General features: G+C 49.8%; 1 protein-coding gene across 1 annotated transcript; it reads left to right on the plus strand.

Moving 5' to 3' along the window:
* The first annotated feature begins 1,830 nt into the window (after positions 1-1,830).
* SLC6A20 (solute carrier family 6 member 20) lies at positions 1,831-15,791 on the plus strand. Its single transcript, XM_075083430.1, has 11 exons — positions 1,831-1,981; positions 5,930-6,070; positions 6,725-6,816; positions 7,388-7,615; positions 9,010-9,120; positions 9,525-9,766; positions 10,716-10,878; positions 11,484-11,688; positions 12,453-12,612; positions 13,616-13,781; positions 14,707-15,791. Exons 1-11 carry the CDS (start codon positions 1,861-1,863, stop codon positions 14,854-14,856), a joined length of 1,779 nt encoding a protein of 592 aa, XP_074939531.1. The 5' UTR covers positions 1,831-1,860; the 3' UTR covers positions 14,857-15,791.
* The last annotated feature ends 282 nt before the right edge of the window (positions 15,792-16,073 follow it).

Here is a 16,073-nt window from a genome sequence, read left to right on the forward strand (position 1 = left end):
GACTGCGAGTTATTCATAAGCATCATTTGCAATAAATCCCACAGGCAGTGATAGACATCTAACTTCTTAATGACTGGCAAAAGTGGTGGTGATGTGGGACAGTTAACATATCTGTAGCTTCTCATATGTCTGGCCTTCTAAAATTACCTTGGATTTTTTCTGTCCAGCAGAATTCAGGGTTACCCATGAGGCTTATTTCTAGGGCTAGCTGCCATGTTGCAATTCTGCAGGCAAGGCAAGAATACAAGGATGTTGCAGAAGAGCCACGAGCTCCCTCGAAATGGTACTTTTGGAGGGTTTGGCAAACCCTCATGGTTTCTAATGACAACCACCATTTCCAGCAGTGCTAAAACACGCCATGAAGAATGGATTCACTTACAGGAGGTGCATAAACCTCTTGCAGTCACATTTTCTAGCACGCAACGCAAAAGAGTGGTGTCCCACTTTGTGACTTTGCTACTACATGGGGCACCACCAGAGTGGTTCTGCTGGTCTTGGCAACGCTGCACGACAGACTCTGCAGTTTGGGCTCGTGTCCAAAGGCCCCGCGGTAGGGGTTCTCACCCGTACCCACAGCTGGACACCTCGGCACTGCCAGTAACGGATGGGATGCTGGAACAGCACACATAGCGCTGGCAGGGAGCAAGTTGCTGGTGCTGGAGGAATGAGACTGGTGGCAGCTGATCAGGTCTTATTTGTAAAACGGACCTGAAAGGTGCCCAGTCCTGGTGTGAAACAAAACACGTTTAGACAGAGGAAGAAAGCTGAGCTCCTGGACTTGTTCAGCCCCTTTTAATTGCTACAAATGCTGCTGGTTGCCTCCTTCACTGGGAGACCTGTCTGAAGTGGTTGAGCTCAAAGTATACCTTGGCAGGGGCCCAAGCATACAGGGTTCATGTTCAGACCTGGCATCTCAGTGTGCATTCAGACGACCCAGAGGCCTCCTAGGTCCTTCTGGTTCCACAGTGGGCCACAGACACCTTTTCCCAGTTGCCTTCATATATATTTGGTCCCTGCTGCTTAAAAAGTATTTTAAAACGGCAGCCCCTCAGAAAAGTTCATCTGCAGCTGTGGGGTTTGAGCATGAAGGTAAGTGAAAAGAGGCTGGGCTATTTCGCATGCTCACACACACACACACACAGGGTGTGTAGAGGGAGGGTCATATTCCCGGAGGGGCAAACCTGAGTGTTGTACTTAAGGCTGCAGCAGGCTGGGGACCTGCATGGCTGATAAGGACCATTTCAAGGCCACTTTTGGAGCCGGGGAGTGTGCTGGGTTAGTTGGGGTGAGCACCAGGGTGCAAGTGACGGGATAGCCAGGAACCCATTTAGGGCAAGGGACACTGGGAATAAAAGCTGGCTCTGACAGCCACTGAGCCCAGTCCTAATGGTGTGGGAACCCCTTCCCTGTGTTATCAAATCCAAGCTGGTGCCTCACGCAGACAAATGCTGCTCCCAGGGAAGGGAGCCCTGTGGGGAAGGAGTTTCCCATTTCCAAAATCAAGCCGCAGCCCCAGTGTTATTTCCTCCCTGTGTCAAGTTGGCATGTGAGCCCATAAAAATCCCCCGGCTCACATCCTTCCCAGAAATGCCAGTCAAAACCCAAGCAGCTATTCACCCAAAGTACCAATTTTGTAGTTCTGTGTGTGTCTATAATCTATTTACCAGCATTCCTACTTCAGTATGTGCCTGTTAATAAGATTAGTAATTAAAAAGCTTGATAGGAATTGGCAAGCATAGCTCCTCCGCCTTTCCCTCCCCTCCAAGCCGGGCTGGCGTGGAGTCTGAGGCAGGGCTGGCAGAGTACCTGAAGGAGTGAAGGCAGGAAGGCTCTGCTGAAACCTCTGCCTGCAAGGAGGCAATGGAGAAATCCCGGCCGCTATGGGACAACCCCCTGCAGTTCGTTTTCGCCTGCATTTCCTATGCTGTGGGGCTGGGAAATGTGTGGAGGTTCCCATACCTATGTCAGATGTACGGAGGAGGTAAGTGTGGCTTATGTTTCTTGCTTCCCTCGAGGAGGAGTGTGGCAAGCTTTAAATTCAAAAGTATGTTGTCCATGCTAACACCCTGTCCACCCAGCAGGGACCAGGGCAGAGCAGGAGGTAGGGTTTTTGTTGGTGTGCCAGCTCTTCTATTGCTGCTTTATTTTACGTATTCTTTAGCGTAAGGCTTTTACCTGACAGTTGCCCCAATACCATGGCACTCCTGTAGAAGTGCCACTGAAACAGCGGGAAGGCCCATGTTTTGTAAAAAGGACGGCAGTAGAGTGAGAGATATAGGTCCATGTAGTATTACTTTATTACTTTCTTATCCCATTGAACCACTCTGAAGGCATCGGAAGTTCAGTTCCTTGTTAGCTCACTGGGAACATATTAAGAAAGGGAAATGCTTATGCTGATTTAATTTAAGGATCAGCTGTATCATTTCAAGTTGCTGGCATTAAGTCTTGTCTCTTATACAAAGCCTTAGTTTAGGAGGTGATAACTTGGCTGCAACTCTGCCTTGAAGTTGGCTGAAACTCCTTAATGAACAGGAGTTCCACAGTTAAAGCCTCCCAGGAAGCTTTGAAGATAGGGAATAAATTGGTTTGGGCTCAAAAAAAAAAAAGCTCTTTGAAAGTTTACCACTCTCGTAGGTCCAAACTGGAGCAAGAGCATGTCTGTATCATATACCAGCCACTGATGCTCTTCCTTAGAAATCAGAAGTCAGTTAATCAAATTAGTTAAAAAGTACTAGTAATCTCTTCAGTATACAGCTACCACTGCTTAATGATCATGTTTTGAAGGATCCTTATAAAGAGCCTCTCTTTGTAAGACATCCCAGTTTTACGCTGCTTCTTGCACTGCATCCGTTGTCATAGTGTTGGACCCATCTCAGCTGTGCCTTGAGTGACATGATGAGCATCTGCCTCATTTGCTTCTGGTCTGTGCCTGCCTTTTCGTCCTTTCAGGAATAAAAACACTGAGATGTTTAAATGCTTTTTCACTTGCTTTGTGCTTATTTGTTGGCTTGTAGCTTGCTTTTAAATGCACATGTGGTGGTAGGAGTTGGTTCATGCTGGTTGTTGAAAAGCCAGCTCAGTGCCGGGACGGCATCAGAGCAGCTCCGTGGGATCAGGTCAGAAAAATCCATACAATACACTGGGTGAAATTACAGTAGAAGCTAACTGCTGCAGTGGCTGAAGCGTTCTTAGACATTTCAGGTAGCAGAAGTGATAGACGTGCAGGAATTCTGGGTGTGTTCCTCTATGCAGATACTTTGGAGGGTAAGGACTTCACGTCTGACACGGAACTCTAGCACAAAGCTTAAATTGCAAGTGTTTTTGTACACAATTAAACTGCCTGTGGTTAGTTCACCAGCAGCCTCTCTTGGCAGACATCCTGAAGGACAGCAAAACTCAGACACTGGGGTCTTTGTATGGTTTATCCTCTTCTTATCAGCCATCAGTAGTGTAGTAGATGGTGAAAATTCTCTGTCTTCCAGAGAATTTCCAAACAAAACTCGAACACTTGAGTAACCAGAAAAAAAAAAAAAGATTCAATAAATGCAAGTGTTTTCTGGAAAGCATGTTTTTATAAGCGTAGTTTCTCCACTACTTTTGTCCTCCCTGGTTACATTTCCCAGGGGAGGGGCAGCTCTCCCTGCTGTGAAACTCAAAACCCTGACAGCAGGCTTTGCTTTTCCTAATTGTTTTTCACTGCCTTCTTAAAAAGGATTCGGTGGCTTTCCAGGGGTCTGCAAATCCCACGCAGACAAAACATCGCTTCAGGAACTTAAGAGCTGGAAAGGCCAGGCGCTGGTCTTATTGGGGACGCCAGCAACTGCGCGTTTGCCATCTTCCTTGCAGAAAAGCAAAGAGCCAGCCACTGTCCTGACCAGCAGCGCAGTAGTGCCCTTATCGCTGATGATACTCATAAACAGGGTATTTGCAGTCTTTACAACCTCCTCCCTTTCTGTTCATCAGCATATTGCCTCATTTTCCATCCTCGCTTCCAGAAACCTCGACCCGAACAGAGCAAGGGGGGGTTCAAACCTCATAGGTGCAGTCAGTCTGTCCGTAAGCAGGCTGGGCCAGGCTGAAATGACACTGGGATGGGTTTACAGCAGGGCGGGTGCTCAGCAGCGCTCAGCCCTGAGTGAGGAAGGCCCTGGGCACCAGGGGGAATGCTGAGCAGAGGCGAGGGTGCCACTGGCCAAGCCTGGTGCCTCAACCAGACCTGGGGCATGCTCCGCATGTTGTGCCAACTGCAGGGGTCTGGCCTGGGGGCTGGTTTTCGCAGGCAGTTGCCACCGTAGCGAGCAATGCTGGGTGTAAAGGAGCAGGGAGGTCAGTGGAGCTGTGCTGGTTCACAGCAGATATGGAACTGGTTCATACAGATGCTCTGACTCACTCATATGAGGCGGTTTAGTTCTACCCTTTCAGAAAAGTAGCACCAGGAGCAAGATCTGAGTGCAAACAGAGTGCAGAGCAAGGGGCGGGGGGTTCCACGCTGGCACCCCAGCTGCAGGGGGCCATTGCAGTGAAGAGCAAGCCTGGAGGCACTCCTCCTCCTTGCAAGGTGGCAAAACCAGTGCCAAGCATGTGGCAATGCTGCTGGGAGGGTGGAAGAGCCTTCACAAGGGGCCTAACGCTGATTCCCCCATAGAACATGCAAAACTCGCCTCAGTGGCTGCTGGGGCAGCGCTCACCCCACCAGGACAGAGCGGCTGCGGGGGCTCTTAAACCTCCGACAGCTCCCTTGCGGCATAGGAAGTTATCTAATGGCCTAACAAAGGGGTTGTTAATAACGATAGAGCTGGGAGGTGGGCAATTAATTCCCAGAATAAACCCGATTATTGCTTAGTGTTTATTTCTAGTTCTTTGCCTCAGTCACTGCCCAGAGTTCATTCCTCTGCAGCGCTGCACCAAGCCCATTGCAAGGAATGTTAATGCAGATTAAATCCTAAATAAGAGATATTTACGTAACTATTTTTGGCTTGCTGTAGAAAGGGAAGCAGGAAAGCCTTCACAAAAAAATAAAATCCAGTTTTTGACTCAGTCAACAGCTCTTTCTAAAGCAAGCCCCAAGTCAAGGACAAGGATTTTTTTCTTTTCCCCCACAGAAATTGAAGCTGAAGCGCATCCGGGCTGCTGGGTGGGAAGGTCCTTTCCCTTCCCTTGCCACCTGCCCACCTGTTCCTGCTGTTCCTCTTCTGCAGGAGCATCCCTGTGGCTCTCAGTGCCATAGCAGCAGGGACGGGCAGACATGGGACCGGTGGAGGCTGTGTGCCTCTGTTCCAGGGTCTGCTCCTGCAGGTGGGATCCCGGTGGGGAAAGTCTTCACCCATCTGTGTGATCAGCAGGGGTTTTGGGGAGGTTATTTTTTGTAGTTTTGGGGTTTTTTAAAGTCAGGCCAGACTTCGATACATTACTTAAAACGCTATTCAACACAGACATTGCTGTTACTTTTTCATCAAGTGTTTCAGCTCTGACACAGACTGCCACACATGAAGTAAATCTTTCCCTCGTCATCTTTCTCTCATTATCTTTTACAAGGTTTGGCTGGCAGTTAGTTACCCTTTAACAGACCCAGCCCTGAACATTGCTTAAACCACCCGCAAAGCACCTGGGCAGCCCCACGGCGCTGGGGTGGCGACTGGCACATTTTAACAGCAGAAATCTTGGTGGTGCCAAGGGCCCACTTGTGGACTAGTGGAAAATTCCCCGTCCCCAGGTGCTTGGTGCCCACTGGCATGTGGGATGCTACCTGAAACCCCATGAGATATCCCTCAGGGTTGTGCCATGCCCTCAATACACAAGGTGCCTAGACAGGACCCAGCTCCAGCCACCTCCTGGGACACTAACGGGGCAATTTGACCATGAATAGGGCAACCTGGTGTTTATTATGACGCTGATCTGCTGGAGGCCATATGTTGGGTTTTTCTTGCAGGTGGATTTTTGATCCCATATTTTATCATGCTGATCGCTGAGGGGATGCCGCTGCTCTACCTGGAGCTGGCCGTGGGGCAGCGCATGCGACAGGGAAGCATCGGCGCCTGGAAAATAATAAGCCCCTACCTTTGCGGTGTCGGTATGGTCTCAGTTTGGAACTTTATTTTTAAGCGCCTGGGGAAGACAGATGATTTTGAATGGAAAGCATTATCTTTCAAAGTGGAAACCAGGCAGCAGCTGGGGTTCTACTGGGGTTCACCGGGCTGAGCAAAGCAGTTATCCAGATGCCCCATGGCACATATTTACGCCATCCCTTCCTTGCAGGGCACTGGGGCCAGACCCTGGCTCACTGTACCAGGTCCATGGCCACAGAGGTGTGAGTCCTCCTGCCCTCAGGCAGCCTGCCAAAATCATGGGGTGAAGGCCAGTGCTAAACCCAGCCCCTGGGGCTGCCTGCACTGGGCTTTGACTTCAAGAGCATCATCCTGATAAGCTCAACATTGGGTGATAAAATGGTGTCCTAATTTCCTACTGTGTCTACCTGCTGCTCAGCTACATTATTATGTTATTAAAGTACCCTGATAGCCCAAACTACCGTGAATTTTGATTGATTACATGCACATTTTATTTTTAATGATGTATTGAATATTCACCCCCTCAGGAGCTAAAGTATAAAACCCAGTGCAGGATACCCCCTGCCCTGTGCTGGCTGCAGTGCTGCCCCGGTGTGTTATGGGGCCCTGGGCATTTCAGGGTTTCACCACTGACTGAGTGCCTCCCTCTATGCCCGCAGGAGTTGCCAGCGTCGTCGTCTCCTTCTTCCTCTCCATGTACTACAATGTGATAAATGCTTGGGCCTTCTGGTACCTCTTCCACTCCTTCCAGGTGTGTGGGCACCCAGTGGCACGGCTTGGCCCCAACGTGGCTGCGGAGGGTCGTGGTTGCTTTGCTTTGGTGCTGGACATCGCCCAGTGCTGTCATCAGCCGGGGCGGGCCAAAAGCTCCAGAGACCCTCCCAGGGCTTTTCTGGGTGTGGAAAAATATGGCAATGGTGTCTCTCTGGGGGCTTCCCAAGGGCATCAGGGCATCTCCTCTCTGCAAAAGCGTAGGTCGAGGCCAGCCCTATGATGCTTTGCTTGTATGTGCCTTGATGACCACAGTGTACTCTGCACCCTGGGGTGGGTCTGTCTGAAGGCAGAGGAGATGGTGGGCCCTGGGTGAGAAGATCGGGAAGGTCATCCCCAGGGGAGAGGGTCAGAAAGGCTCAGTCCCTGGGGACATGGTCATCCCCAAGGGAGGCATTCAGAGCCGAGGGAGAGGGTCAACCCCAGCCCCAGGCAGCACAGTCTGGGGACAAGCAAGCCAAGACAGAAAGCCACCCTCTCCTTCCTCCTCCCACTCTCCCTACAACGCTGATGGTGGGCGCTCAACCCATTCCCCTCCCCACCCCTCGCAGGACCCTCTGCCTTGGGCCACCTGCCCCCTGAACAGCAACCGCACCGGCTACGAGGAGGAGTGCGAGAAGACGTCATCCACCCAGTACTTCTGGTACCGGCAGACCCTGAACATCTCTCCATCGCTGGAGGCCAGCGGCAGCGTGCAGTGGGAACAGGCGCTCTGCCTGATGCTGGCCTGGCTCGTGGTCTACCTCTGCATCCTCCGCGGCACTGAGTCCACTGGCAAGGTGAGAGGTGGGCGCAGCCCCGCCAAGCCCCAGCAGGATGTGGGGAGGATAAATGAGCGCCAAAAAGGCAGCGGCCATGGCTGTTGTTACCTGGGGTTATGGCATCTCCTCGGGAGCAGCCGTCCCTGCTGCCTCTGCCGATCTGTTAAGCGGCAGCTGAAGAAGGCACAACCAAAACACTGAGTGCTATTAAAAATCCAGCCCAACAGACGAGTCCTTTAAATGCAGGCAGCTCTGCTGCAAAACAAGAAGGGCCGTATCAGAAGACAACTGTTCCTCAGTCTTTGCAAGACAAAAGAGATGTCTACTGGGCATTTTTGCTCACTTTTTATTCACGGCAAAAACTATGAGGAAGCGGGGTAAAAAAGTAATGTCCTGGCTGAGCCTGCACTAAGAAGCAAGCTGAGGGCTGTAATCCCCAAATCGTATTAGCCGAACGTGGAAAGCCAAGAGACTGTAAAGCAACAGTAACCGCTTAAACTTGCTGTAGCTGGCTTTGCGGGCAAAAAAGAAACAAATAAATAGCCAAGACACACCGAAAGCACATCATGAAGGCCCGGTCTCACCAGGGGGCTTCCCCTGCATCCCCTGAGCATCAGAAGCAGGGCTGCCCCGCTGGGGAAGGCGAAGCATTTCCAGGTGTGTGACAAGGAAAAGCAGATGCCCACTGGCAGTGCAGGCAGGTGCAAATCAAAGGAATATTGGGTAACTGCCTACCCGCTTCTCCTCCCATAAGCTTGGGAAGGCATGTTTTTCGTGAGTTAGTTTTTATGTAAGTTTCTGGTTGAACCGTTGGGGTACCTCCTTTGGTTTGTTTTTTTTTTTTTTTTTTTTGGCATGAGGCTCTTTCCAAGGTGGAGCTGAAACATTTAGATTCAAACTTCGGTGTTTGCTCAAATGCTCGTGGAAGACAACTGAAAGATTTAATTCCCTCCATCTCCCATCTGGGTTACATTAAGTTAAAGCCTTTTTTTCATATCTGAATTAAAATATTTTCAGTCAAGTTTGATTTTTAACCTTTTATGAGGTCAGCTCACCCTCCTAGAGCAGATGATGGATGACCTTTGCGTAATGTATTCTTGACAGACAGTTGCACACTGGCATTATGCCACTAAATGGTCCAGAACTGAGTTTGTAAATGCTGCGAATATTTTAAACGTCATTCTTATTTTTCCAATCAAAACGAAGACATGGGTCTGTAATTTTAATAAAAACTTGTTTCTCTCAGACCTAATTCTGAAGTTAGTTTTATCTGAAAATATTTGTTTAAAGAATAACACGAGGTAACAAATATTTTACATAAAGCATTTCCATTATTGTAAGAGAGACAGCTGATCTATTACAGCCAGTCTTGTGTATTCTTTAGACCAACGTATTTCCCCTCCTTCCTCCAGGTGGTCTATGTAACAGCCTCCTTGCCGTACTGCGTTCTCATCATATATCTCATCAGAGGATTAACACTTCATGGAGCCGTGAATGGGCTCGTCTACATGTTCACGCCAAAGGTACAGAAAAAATTGTACTGAATTTTTCACAAAACATTATTAGTTACCAAATGTGTAGGTTTTCAAAAGGTGGTGATACTCCTTTTCCTTATATTGAATTTTTGCAGCAGTAGCTCAGGCAGGTCAGGCAGCTAGAAACCCCGGCTGGGAGCAGCTGGAGGCTGTTATCCTACAGTGCCTGTAAGCTCCTTGCTTTCTCCTGCAGAAAAAAGACCTACCCATTAACACAACTCGTAGCGTATTACTTCCAGACTGAGCAGTAACCCTGCCCAAAAAACACTCCTGAGCTAAAATGGGTGTGTGAAGGGGCCTGTCCCTGTCCCCCATCCCTGCAGGCTGGAAGGGGCCGTGCTGGCCATCCGTGTGCAGCTTCACACTCATGCTCTCCCTGTCCGGCTTTGCAGCTGGAGCAGCTGTCAAACCCCAAGGCATGGATCAGCGCTGCCACGCAGATCTTCTTCTCGCTGGGCCTGGGCTTTGGCAGCCTCATCGCATTCGCCAGCTACAACGAGCCCAGCAACAACTGTGAGAGGCACGCCATCATCATCTCGTTGATCAACAGCACCACATCCATATTTGCCAGCATTGTGACTTTCTCCATCTATGGCTTCAAGGCGACATTTAACTACGAAAGCTGTATAAACAAGTAAGAGGCTGGTATTTCACTTGCTTTCCACCACAAGCTGTTCTGGAGAAGGTAAAGGGAGGGAGGTAAATAAATAACAGCACACGGTGCTGCCAGCAGTGCCTCAAGCCCAGCCCTGATGCTGCTTTAATAAAGCTAATGGTGCAACTTAAAGAGATTAAGGCTGAGATGAGGCATCAGAGCTGGTGTGCCTTTTGACACCTGGGTGCTGCTTCCAGGCATGGGCCGGGTCAGGAGGATGAGTTTGTCTGGGTGAGTCACAGGAGCATTTTTCCCTGCACCCTGGTCCCAGCACATGCTTCAGGGGAGGAGAGTGGGGGTGGGGGTTGGGGGGGTGAGAGTGATTAATAAAATGCAGTGATGCTCAGATCCCCCCCTTAAAGGCTAAGCCCTATGCCAAGGAGCTCAGCCTCCTCAGGGGTGATGCTCTGGAGGCACCCAGCAGCCTGCAAGATCGTGCCCAAGGCAGCAAGCTCGCATGTGGTTCCTGGCACAGCGCCTGCGGCAGTTACACTTTTACTCATATTTTTACAGCTTTCAGTCTATCTGGTGATCAGAGAGGAAACCAAGCTGCTAGTCCCTGCTCCTTGCCAAAAGGCTTGTTAAATTGGTGGGGTGTGGACGTGGGACTGGAGGGCAAAGGGGAAGAGAGGCCAGCCGGCACTGGCCAGCACCCAAAATACCTGCCAGCTCCCTCCCCAGTGCCCAGGAGCGGCAGCCTGGGCGCCGGAGCTGCTCCTTCCAAAGCAGAGATGAGCACGAGGCTGCCGGCATCCCAATGCTGCGCTGGAAGTGCCTTGGCCATGGCTCCCACTCAGGGAGACTGGAGTCCTGGGGCTGGCAGAGCATCCCTGCGTGGGGGACGATGGAGAAGGGGATGGGGTAGAAAACCGGCATCAGTTTTTATACCTTGGCCTGAAAGACATTAAATTCCAACAATCTTTCCTAGGGTGATCCTGCTGCTGATGAACGCTTTCGACCTGGAGGAAGGCTCTTTAACAGCTGACAACCTCAATGAGGTGAAAGACTACCTCATGGCCACCCACCCACAGGAATACGTGCAATTATTGCCGCAGCTTAAAAACTGCAGCTTGGAAGCTGAACTAGATACGGTGAGTTGCCGCGTTGTGCTGGTGCCTGGGCTTCACACGTGCCTTTCCCCCCGCCGAGCCCAGGCAGCCCCTCAACCCCTCGCGAGCACATCTGCACCCCCAGGAGCTGCCTGGCCAGGGGCTCATTTCCGCACTTTGGGATGGGGTGGGGGGCACTGTCTCAGCCCGGCGAGGGGCTCACTTGGCTCATTAGCCGCTGAGACACGTGTCAATGCAGCCAGGCTGCCCGGCTCCAGCTGTGGCACAGGGCAGGTCGCAAAGGTATGGGGAAAATGTTTTTGCTATGAATGGGCCTGTGCCAGTTTCTATCCAGTTTGAATAAATTGGTGAAGATCTCAAGATCTTCAAGAGTCGTCTGGACAGGGTGCTGGGCCATCTTGTCTAGACTGCGCTCTTCCTAGAAAGGTGGGACTAGATGATCCCTGAGGTCCCTTCCAACCTGGGATTGTGTGATTCTGTGATTCACCTGCCTCTGCTGTGCAGAACCACCGCCACGGGTGTCCTTTGTCGTTGTGGAGGATCAGTCTCGTATGTCCCTATTCCTATGTCCCTTATCGAGCTGAGGAGCTGCCTGTGACCCACTGCTTCCCCTTTCTCGCCGGCAGGCCGTCCAGGGGACGGGACTGGCATTTATAGTCTATTCTGAAGCGATCAAAAACATGGAGGTGCCCCAGCTGTACTCCGTGCTCTACTTCGTCATGCTGCTGATGCTGGGCATCGGCAGCATGCTGGGAAACACCGCCGCTATCCTCACGCCGCTGACTGACAGCAGGGTCATTGCTGCCCGCTTCCCCAAGGAGGTGATCTCAGGTAAGCACCTGCCATGAGGTCGTGCAGGGAGAGAGCACATGTGTGCAAAAGCTGAGGGTCCCTCTGTGACCTCAGGTGGAGCAGAGAATGTCAAATACGCTGCCGGAAGGGTTTGCCTGCCCTTGGGAAATCGTGCCCAGCCTGTACAGCACTTTCCCTCAGGAGCTCTCAAAGCACCGGGGCCATCATGGCTGTGTATTTGCAGGCTTCCCAACATGCCCCAGCTCCTTCAGACTGGTGTCTACTGACTGGTGAAACTCAAAGGGCCAGGAGACACGTCACGATACCTGCAACGAGGGGCTCTTCAGTCACATCACCAGTATCTCAACTGTGAACCACCTCGGTCTTTAGCCAAAAGCAATAGGCGCTCCCGTTCGGGCATGGAAATCAGTTGTCACACTTAAAAACCTGTTTTAACTGGGTGTCCAGCAGCGACGGCAGACACCGCGCACGCACGTGACAAGGCTATAGCTAAGCCTCGGTTGTCTTTGCTGTGCTGATGTGCCGCGACTGTGCAGGTCTAAGGAGCAGCAATTTAAGGAGACACCAGTGCACGCACGTGCGTGCACACACCCCCCCCTCCCCACCTCCCCCAGGTCTTTTCCAAAGGGCAAAAAAAATTTACCTTTCTCCTCCAGGGAAGCTGCTCCCTGACAGAAATCAATAGAAATCCCACCACCTTTTTAGCCACAAGAAGGACGACATTTCCCCCACGCAATTAGATTTCCAGGTGTAATGGCAGGGCCCCTGTTTCATCCACGCAGGTGTCGTGTGTTTCATTAACTGTGTGATTGGCCTAATCTTCACCATGGAGGCTGGAAATTATTGGTTTGACATATTCAACGACTATGCAGCCACCCTCTCGCTGCTGCTCATCGTGCTGGTAGAAACCATTGCTGTGTGCTATATCTACGGGATAAGAAGGTAAAAGCTTCAACCCTCCTTTCTTCATAGCGGGATAGCAGGGGTGTGACCTCCGGCCAAGACATGCAGGGCCAAGAATTAAAATACCACTTCGGGCTAAATTTTTTCTCCTACACTGCAGTATCAGGAAGGCAATGGGGCCTGCCCTGCTCTGCAGACCCCCTCCAGGGCCTCGGGTTCAGGGCTGCGTGGGGTCAGGCTGGGCTGACACCTTCTCCGCAGGCAGGGGAGTACTAACGAGGTGTGCCCACTGCGCTCTGCTCTTCTTTGGTCTCAAGAGCACATTCTGCCGAAACCCTGCTCCTTTCTTTCACAGCAATTCAGCGCAAGCCCAACAGTGCCCGTAAGTCTGGTTTCAAACCTTGCACATCGCTGGTCTCCCAAGTCATCCCTGGTGGGTAAAAGCAAGATTCAGCATCAGGAAAGGTTTCACAGGGCAGAGGCGTTTGCGCTCAGGGCATCTAAAGGAAAAGGCTTTAGTATTTGCTGTTAGTCTGCTGGCACAGTAGGTGTATGCGCACCTACATTGCAACTACATCCTTGATGAGTTCAAAGCCTTCGAGTCAGAGCCAGGTTTCCTGCGTGACTTTAGGAACCCCCGCCAGCATGAGCGCTTCCCCAGAGACAGTCGAATGACAGCCGTGAGAACAACTCAGCTACACAAAAACAAGCACTGTTTTCTCCACATTACTTAAGCATAATTGCCTTTCTCCACCAGTAACCGTCTGAACTTACACTCCAGGCCAAATTTTGTTGGGACTTTTCCTGCTATACCTATTCCTGGCTGCTCTTCCACAGCCTGGGATCTTCTCAGAAGCCCTGGTATCTTTTTTTATTTCAACCTCACTCTCTAGTCCTGTTGAGCCGGTTCTTCAGACAATACCTCCCCTTTCCCATCTTGCATATTTAATTCTGTAGGTGGTTTTGAAGTAACTCAGACCAAGGTGTCAATTGAACATATGCAGCTGTTCTCAAAAATATGTGGTGTTTTTTTTTAACACAGATTTGAGAAAGATCTTCACACCATGATTGGACACAAGCCAAACTGGTATTGGAAAATTATGTGGGCTTTTGCTAGTCCTTTGCTAATTATAAGCCTATTTATATTTTACCTCACCGACTATATCCTCACAGGAACGCTGCAGTACCAAGCATGGGATGCCACACAGGTAAAATAGTTCAAGGTTTGGACTTTTTTAAAAAACCTTTCCTTAATTCCTGCAAGGACACAGCCTGCCTTCCTAATGCCATGGTTCCACAAAACTGCCGCCTCAAAGCTTGCAGCTGAAGTCGGGGCAACTCCTTCGTTTTGTGGAAAGGGAAAATTTGACCTCGTGACAACACCGTGGTTCTGTAAAATGGGAGTTAGTTCCCACTACAATTCTTAATCGAACCCTTCAAACAGTAAAATTTTATTCTTATTGATTGAAAACCCATATATCATCTTAAGAAATTACTTTCAAAGTATAGTAGTTTGAAAAACGTTAGTGGTATTTTAACATAACTGAGCTGCTGCTGGAATAGTTTTCATAAACCACTCTGGTTTTCGTAATTTCCAAATACCTTTTTCTTCATGGCCAAAACCCTTTGGTATGAATGCTTAACTGTATACTTACCACAGAGGAATTACCACTGGATAAGTAATCACTGGTTTCATAACCTCTTGTGGAAATGTTCCTAGCACACAGAAACAAATTAGGCCGGTTGTTTTCACGTCTTCACTGATTTGGGACCCGCGGCGAGCCCGGACGGTTGACTGGGCGTCAGCGTGAGCCCACGGGCTCCAGGGAAGGCAGAGGCCTGACAGAGGTCAAGGCCAAGCCACCTCATTAAGAAACGTGAATCAAGCCAAAATTTGCTCATTACCAACCCTTGCAGAAGTTTTCCCAAAGATGTCTGTCAGCAGCTTTGTCCTTGTCAATTTTAAGCTTGTATGGCCGGGCAAAGAAAAGCACCAAGGGCAGCCGTGGGCACTGCAGCCTGCAGGCGCTTCTCGGGTGCCTGTTCCAATGCCGAGCTTTGCTCCAGACCCGACTCCAGGACGCAAAAAAAACACAGATCCCCCAGATCCAACCCTTCTTCTCTCCCTTGCAGGGGCAGCTGGTGACAAAGGATTACCCAGGCTACGCCCTAGTGGTGATCGGGCTGCTGGTGGCGGCGTCCACCATGTGCATACCCCTGGGGGCACTGCTAACTTTTGTAAGGAAGAGACTGAGGAGGGAAAGCGTTTCCACTGTTGCATGAACACTGACAGCTGACTGGGGAAGACCTTACCCCCATCGTCAGTGACCGGGCGCTTCTGCAAGACAGCAGCAACCATTACTTGTAGCAGCTATTTATAGAGTTGAGAACTGTGGGTGCTACATTGACCAAAAAGTGCTCTTGGGAGGTTCCACAATGGTTTGGAGGAAAAAAAAAAAAAGCTCTTCTGTAACAAGATGGAAGCTTTAAAATGGCCTCTGTAAGAGAGGGAAAACAGAAGGGCAGCTCGCACCACGCTTGCTAGCACAGATTAACCAGCCTATCAACCCAATACATACTAGGTAATTCCCATCCATGCTGCTGTAGCACTGCCTGTGCGGAAACACAGGCAACAAGCTGCCGAAGTACCAGCAAATGCCCTTCCCACCCAAGAAAGCCACGCTTAAGCATGCACGTTATTTGAAATGACATCTGTATTTCGTCAACAGATGAAACTATTGAAAGTTTTGCAATGCAGATGCGCTAATCCCTTTCCTACGTGGGAAGTCAGTAGGACGGTAGTTGAGATAAACGTGGCCAACACAGCTTCTTTTATACTCATATCCAGCAAAGCAGTTTATGTATTATGTATATTATATATGTGAGCTGCAGTTTTCTCACCTCCAGAAGTAAACTTCCCATCCCAGTATGTAATGGCGCACTGTGCTGTACTTCCTGTTTTCTAGGGATGCATTTTAAGTACTCTAGAAGAAATCCATGACAAAGCTGCTTTACAAGCCCCACCCAAAGAGAAGTATGCCATATAATTAGCTGTGACAAAGTTCATATCCAGGTATACTTTAATCATGAGATGTAACAATCCAGCAGTTCCACAGAACTGGTTGATTTCCCCATGTGAACGTTTTATAAAGAAAGCAACATGTGTAAACTGTAAGCTTCATGTAATAGAAAACAGTAAATTTCTATCGATCAACTTCAAAGAGGTTACTCTGAAGAACGACACTAGAGACACACTTGCGGGATGCGGGTTAATTATAGCGTCTTAACTACATAACCATTACAAGACAGCAAGTGCCTTATAACGGGGGATTGATTTCAAACAAACATTGTTAAAGCACACTGACATAAGCCTCTTGCTCTGTGATAAAAAGCAAGAGGTAGTTGTACAGCCTTCAGGGGTGGGTGACATCTCAACAATGACAACGGATGCCAACAAGACATGCTTGGTCTGCAACAGCCTCTACAAACAGGACATGCCG

This window comes from Phalacrocorax aristotelis, chromosome 2 (assembly GCF_949628215.1).
Source record: "Phalacrocorax aristotelis chromosome 2, bGulAri2.1, whole genome shotgun sequence".
NCBI classification, from domain to species: Eukaryota; Metazoa; Chordata; class Aves; order Suliformes; family Phalacrocoracidae; genus Phalacrocorax; species Phalacrocorax aristotelis.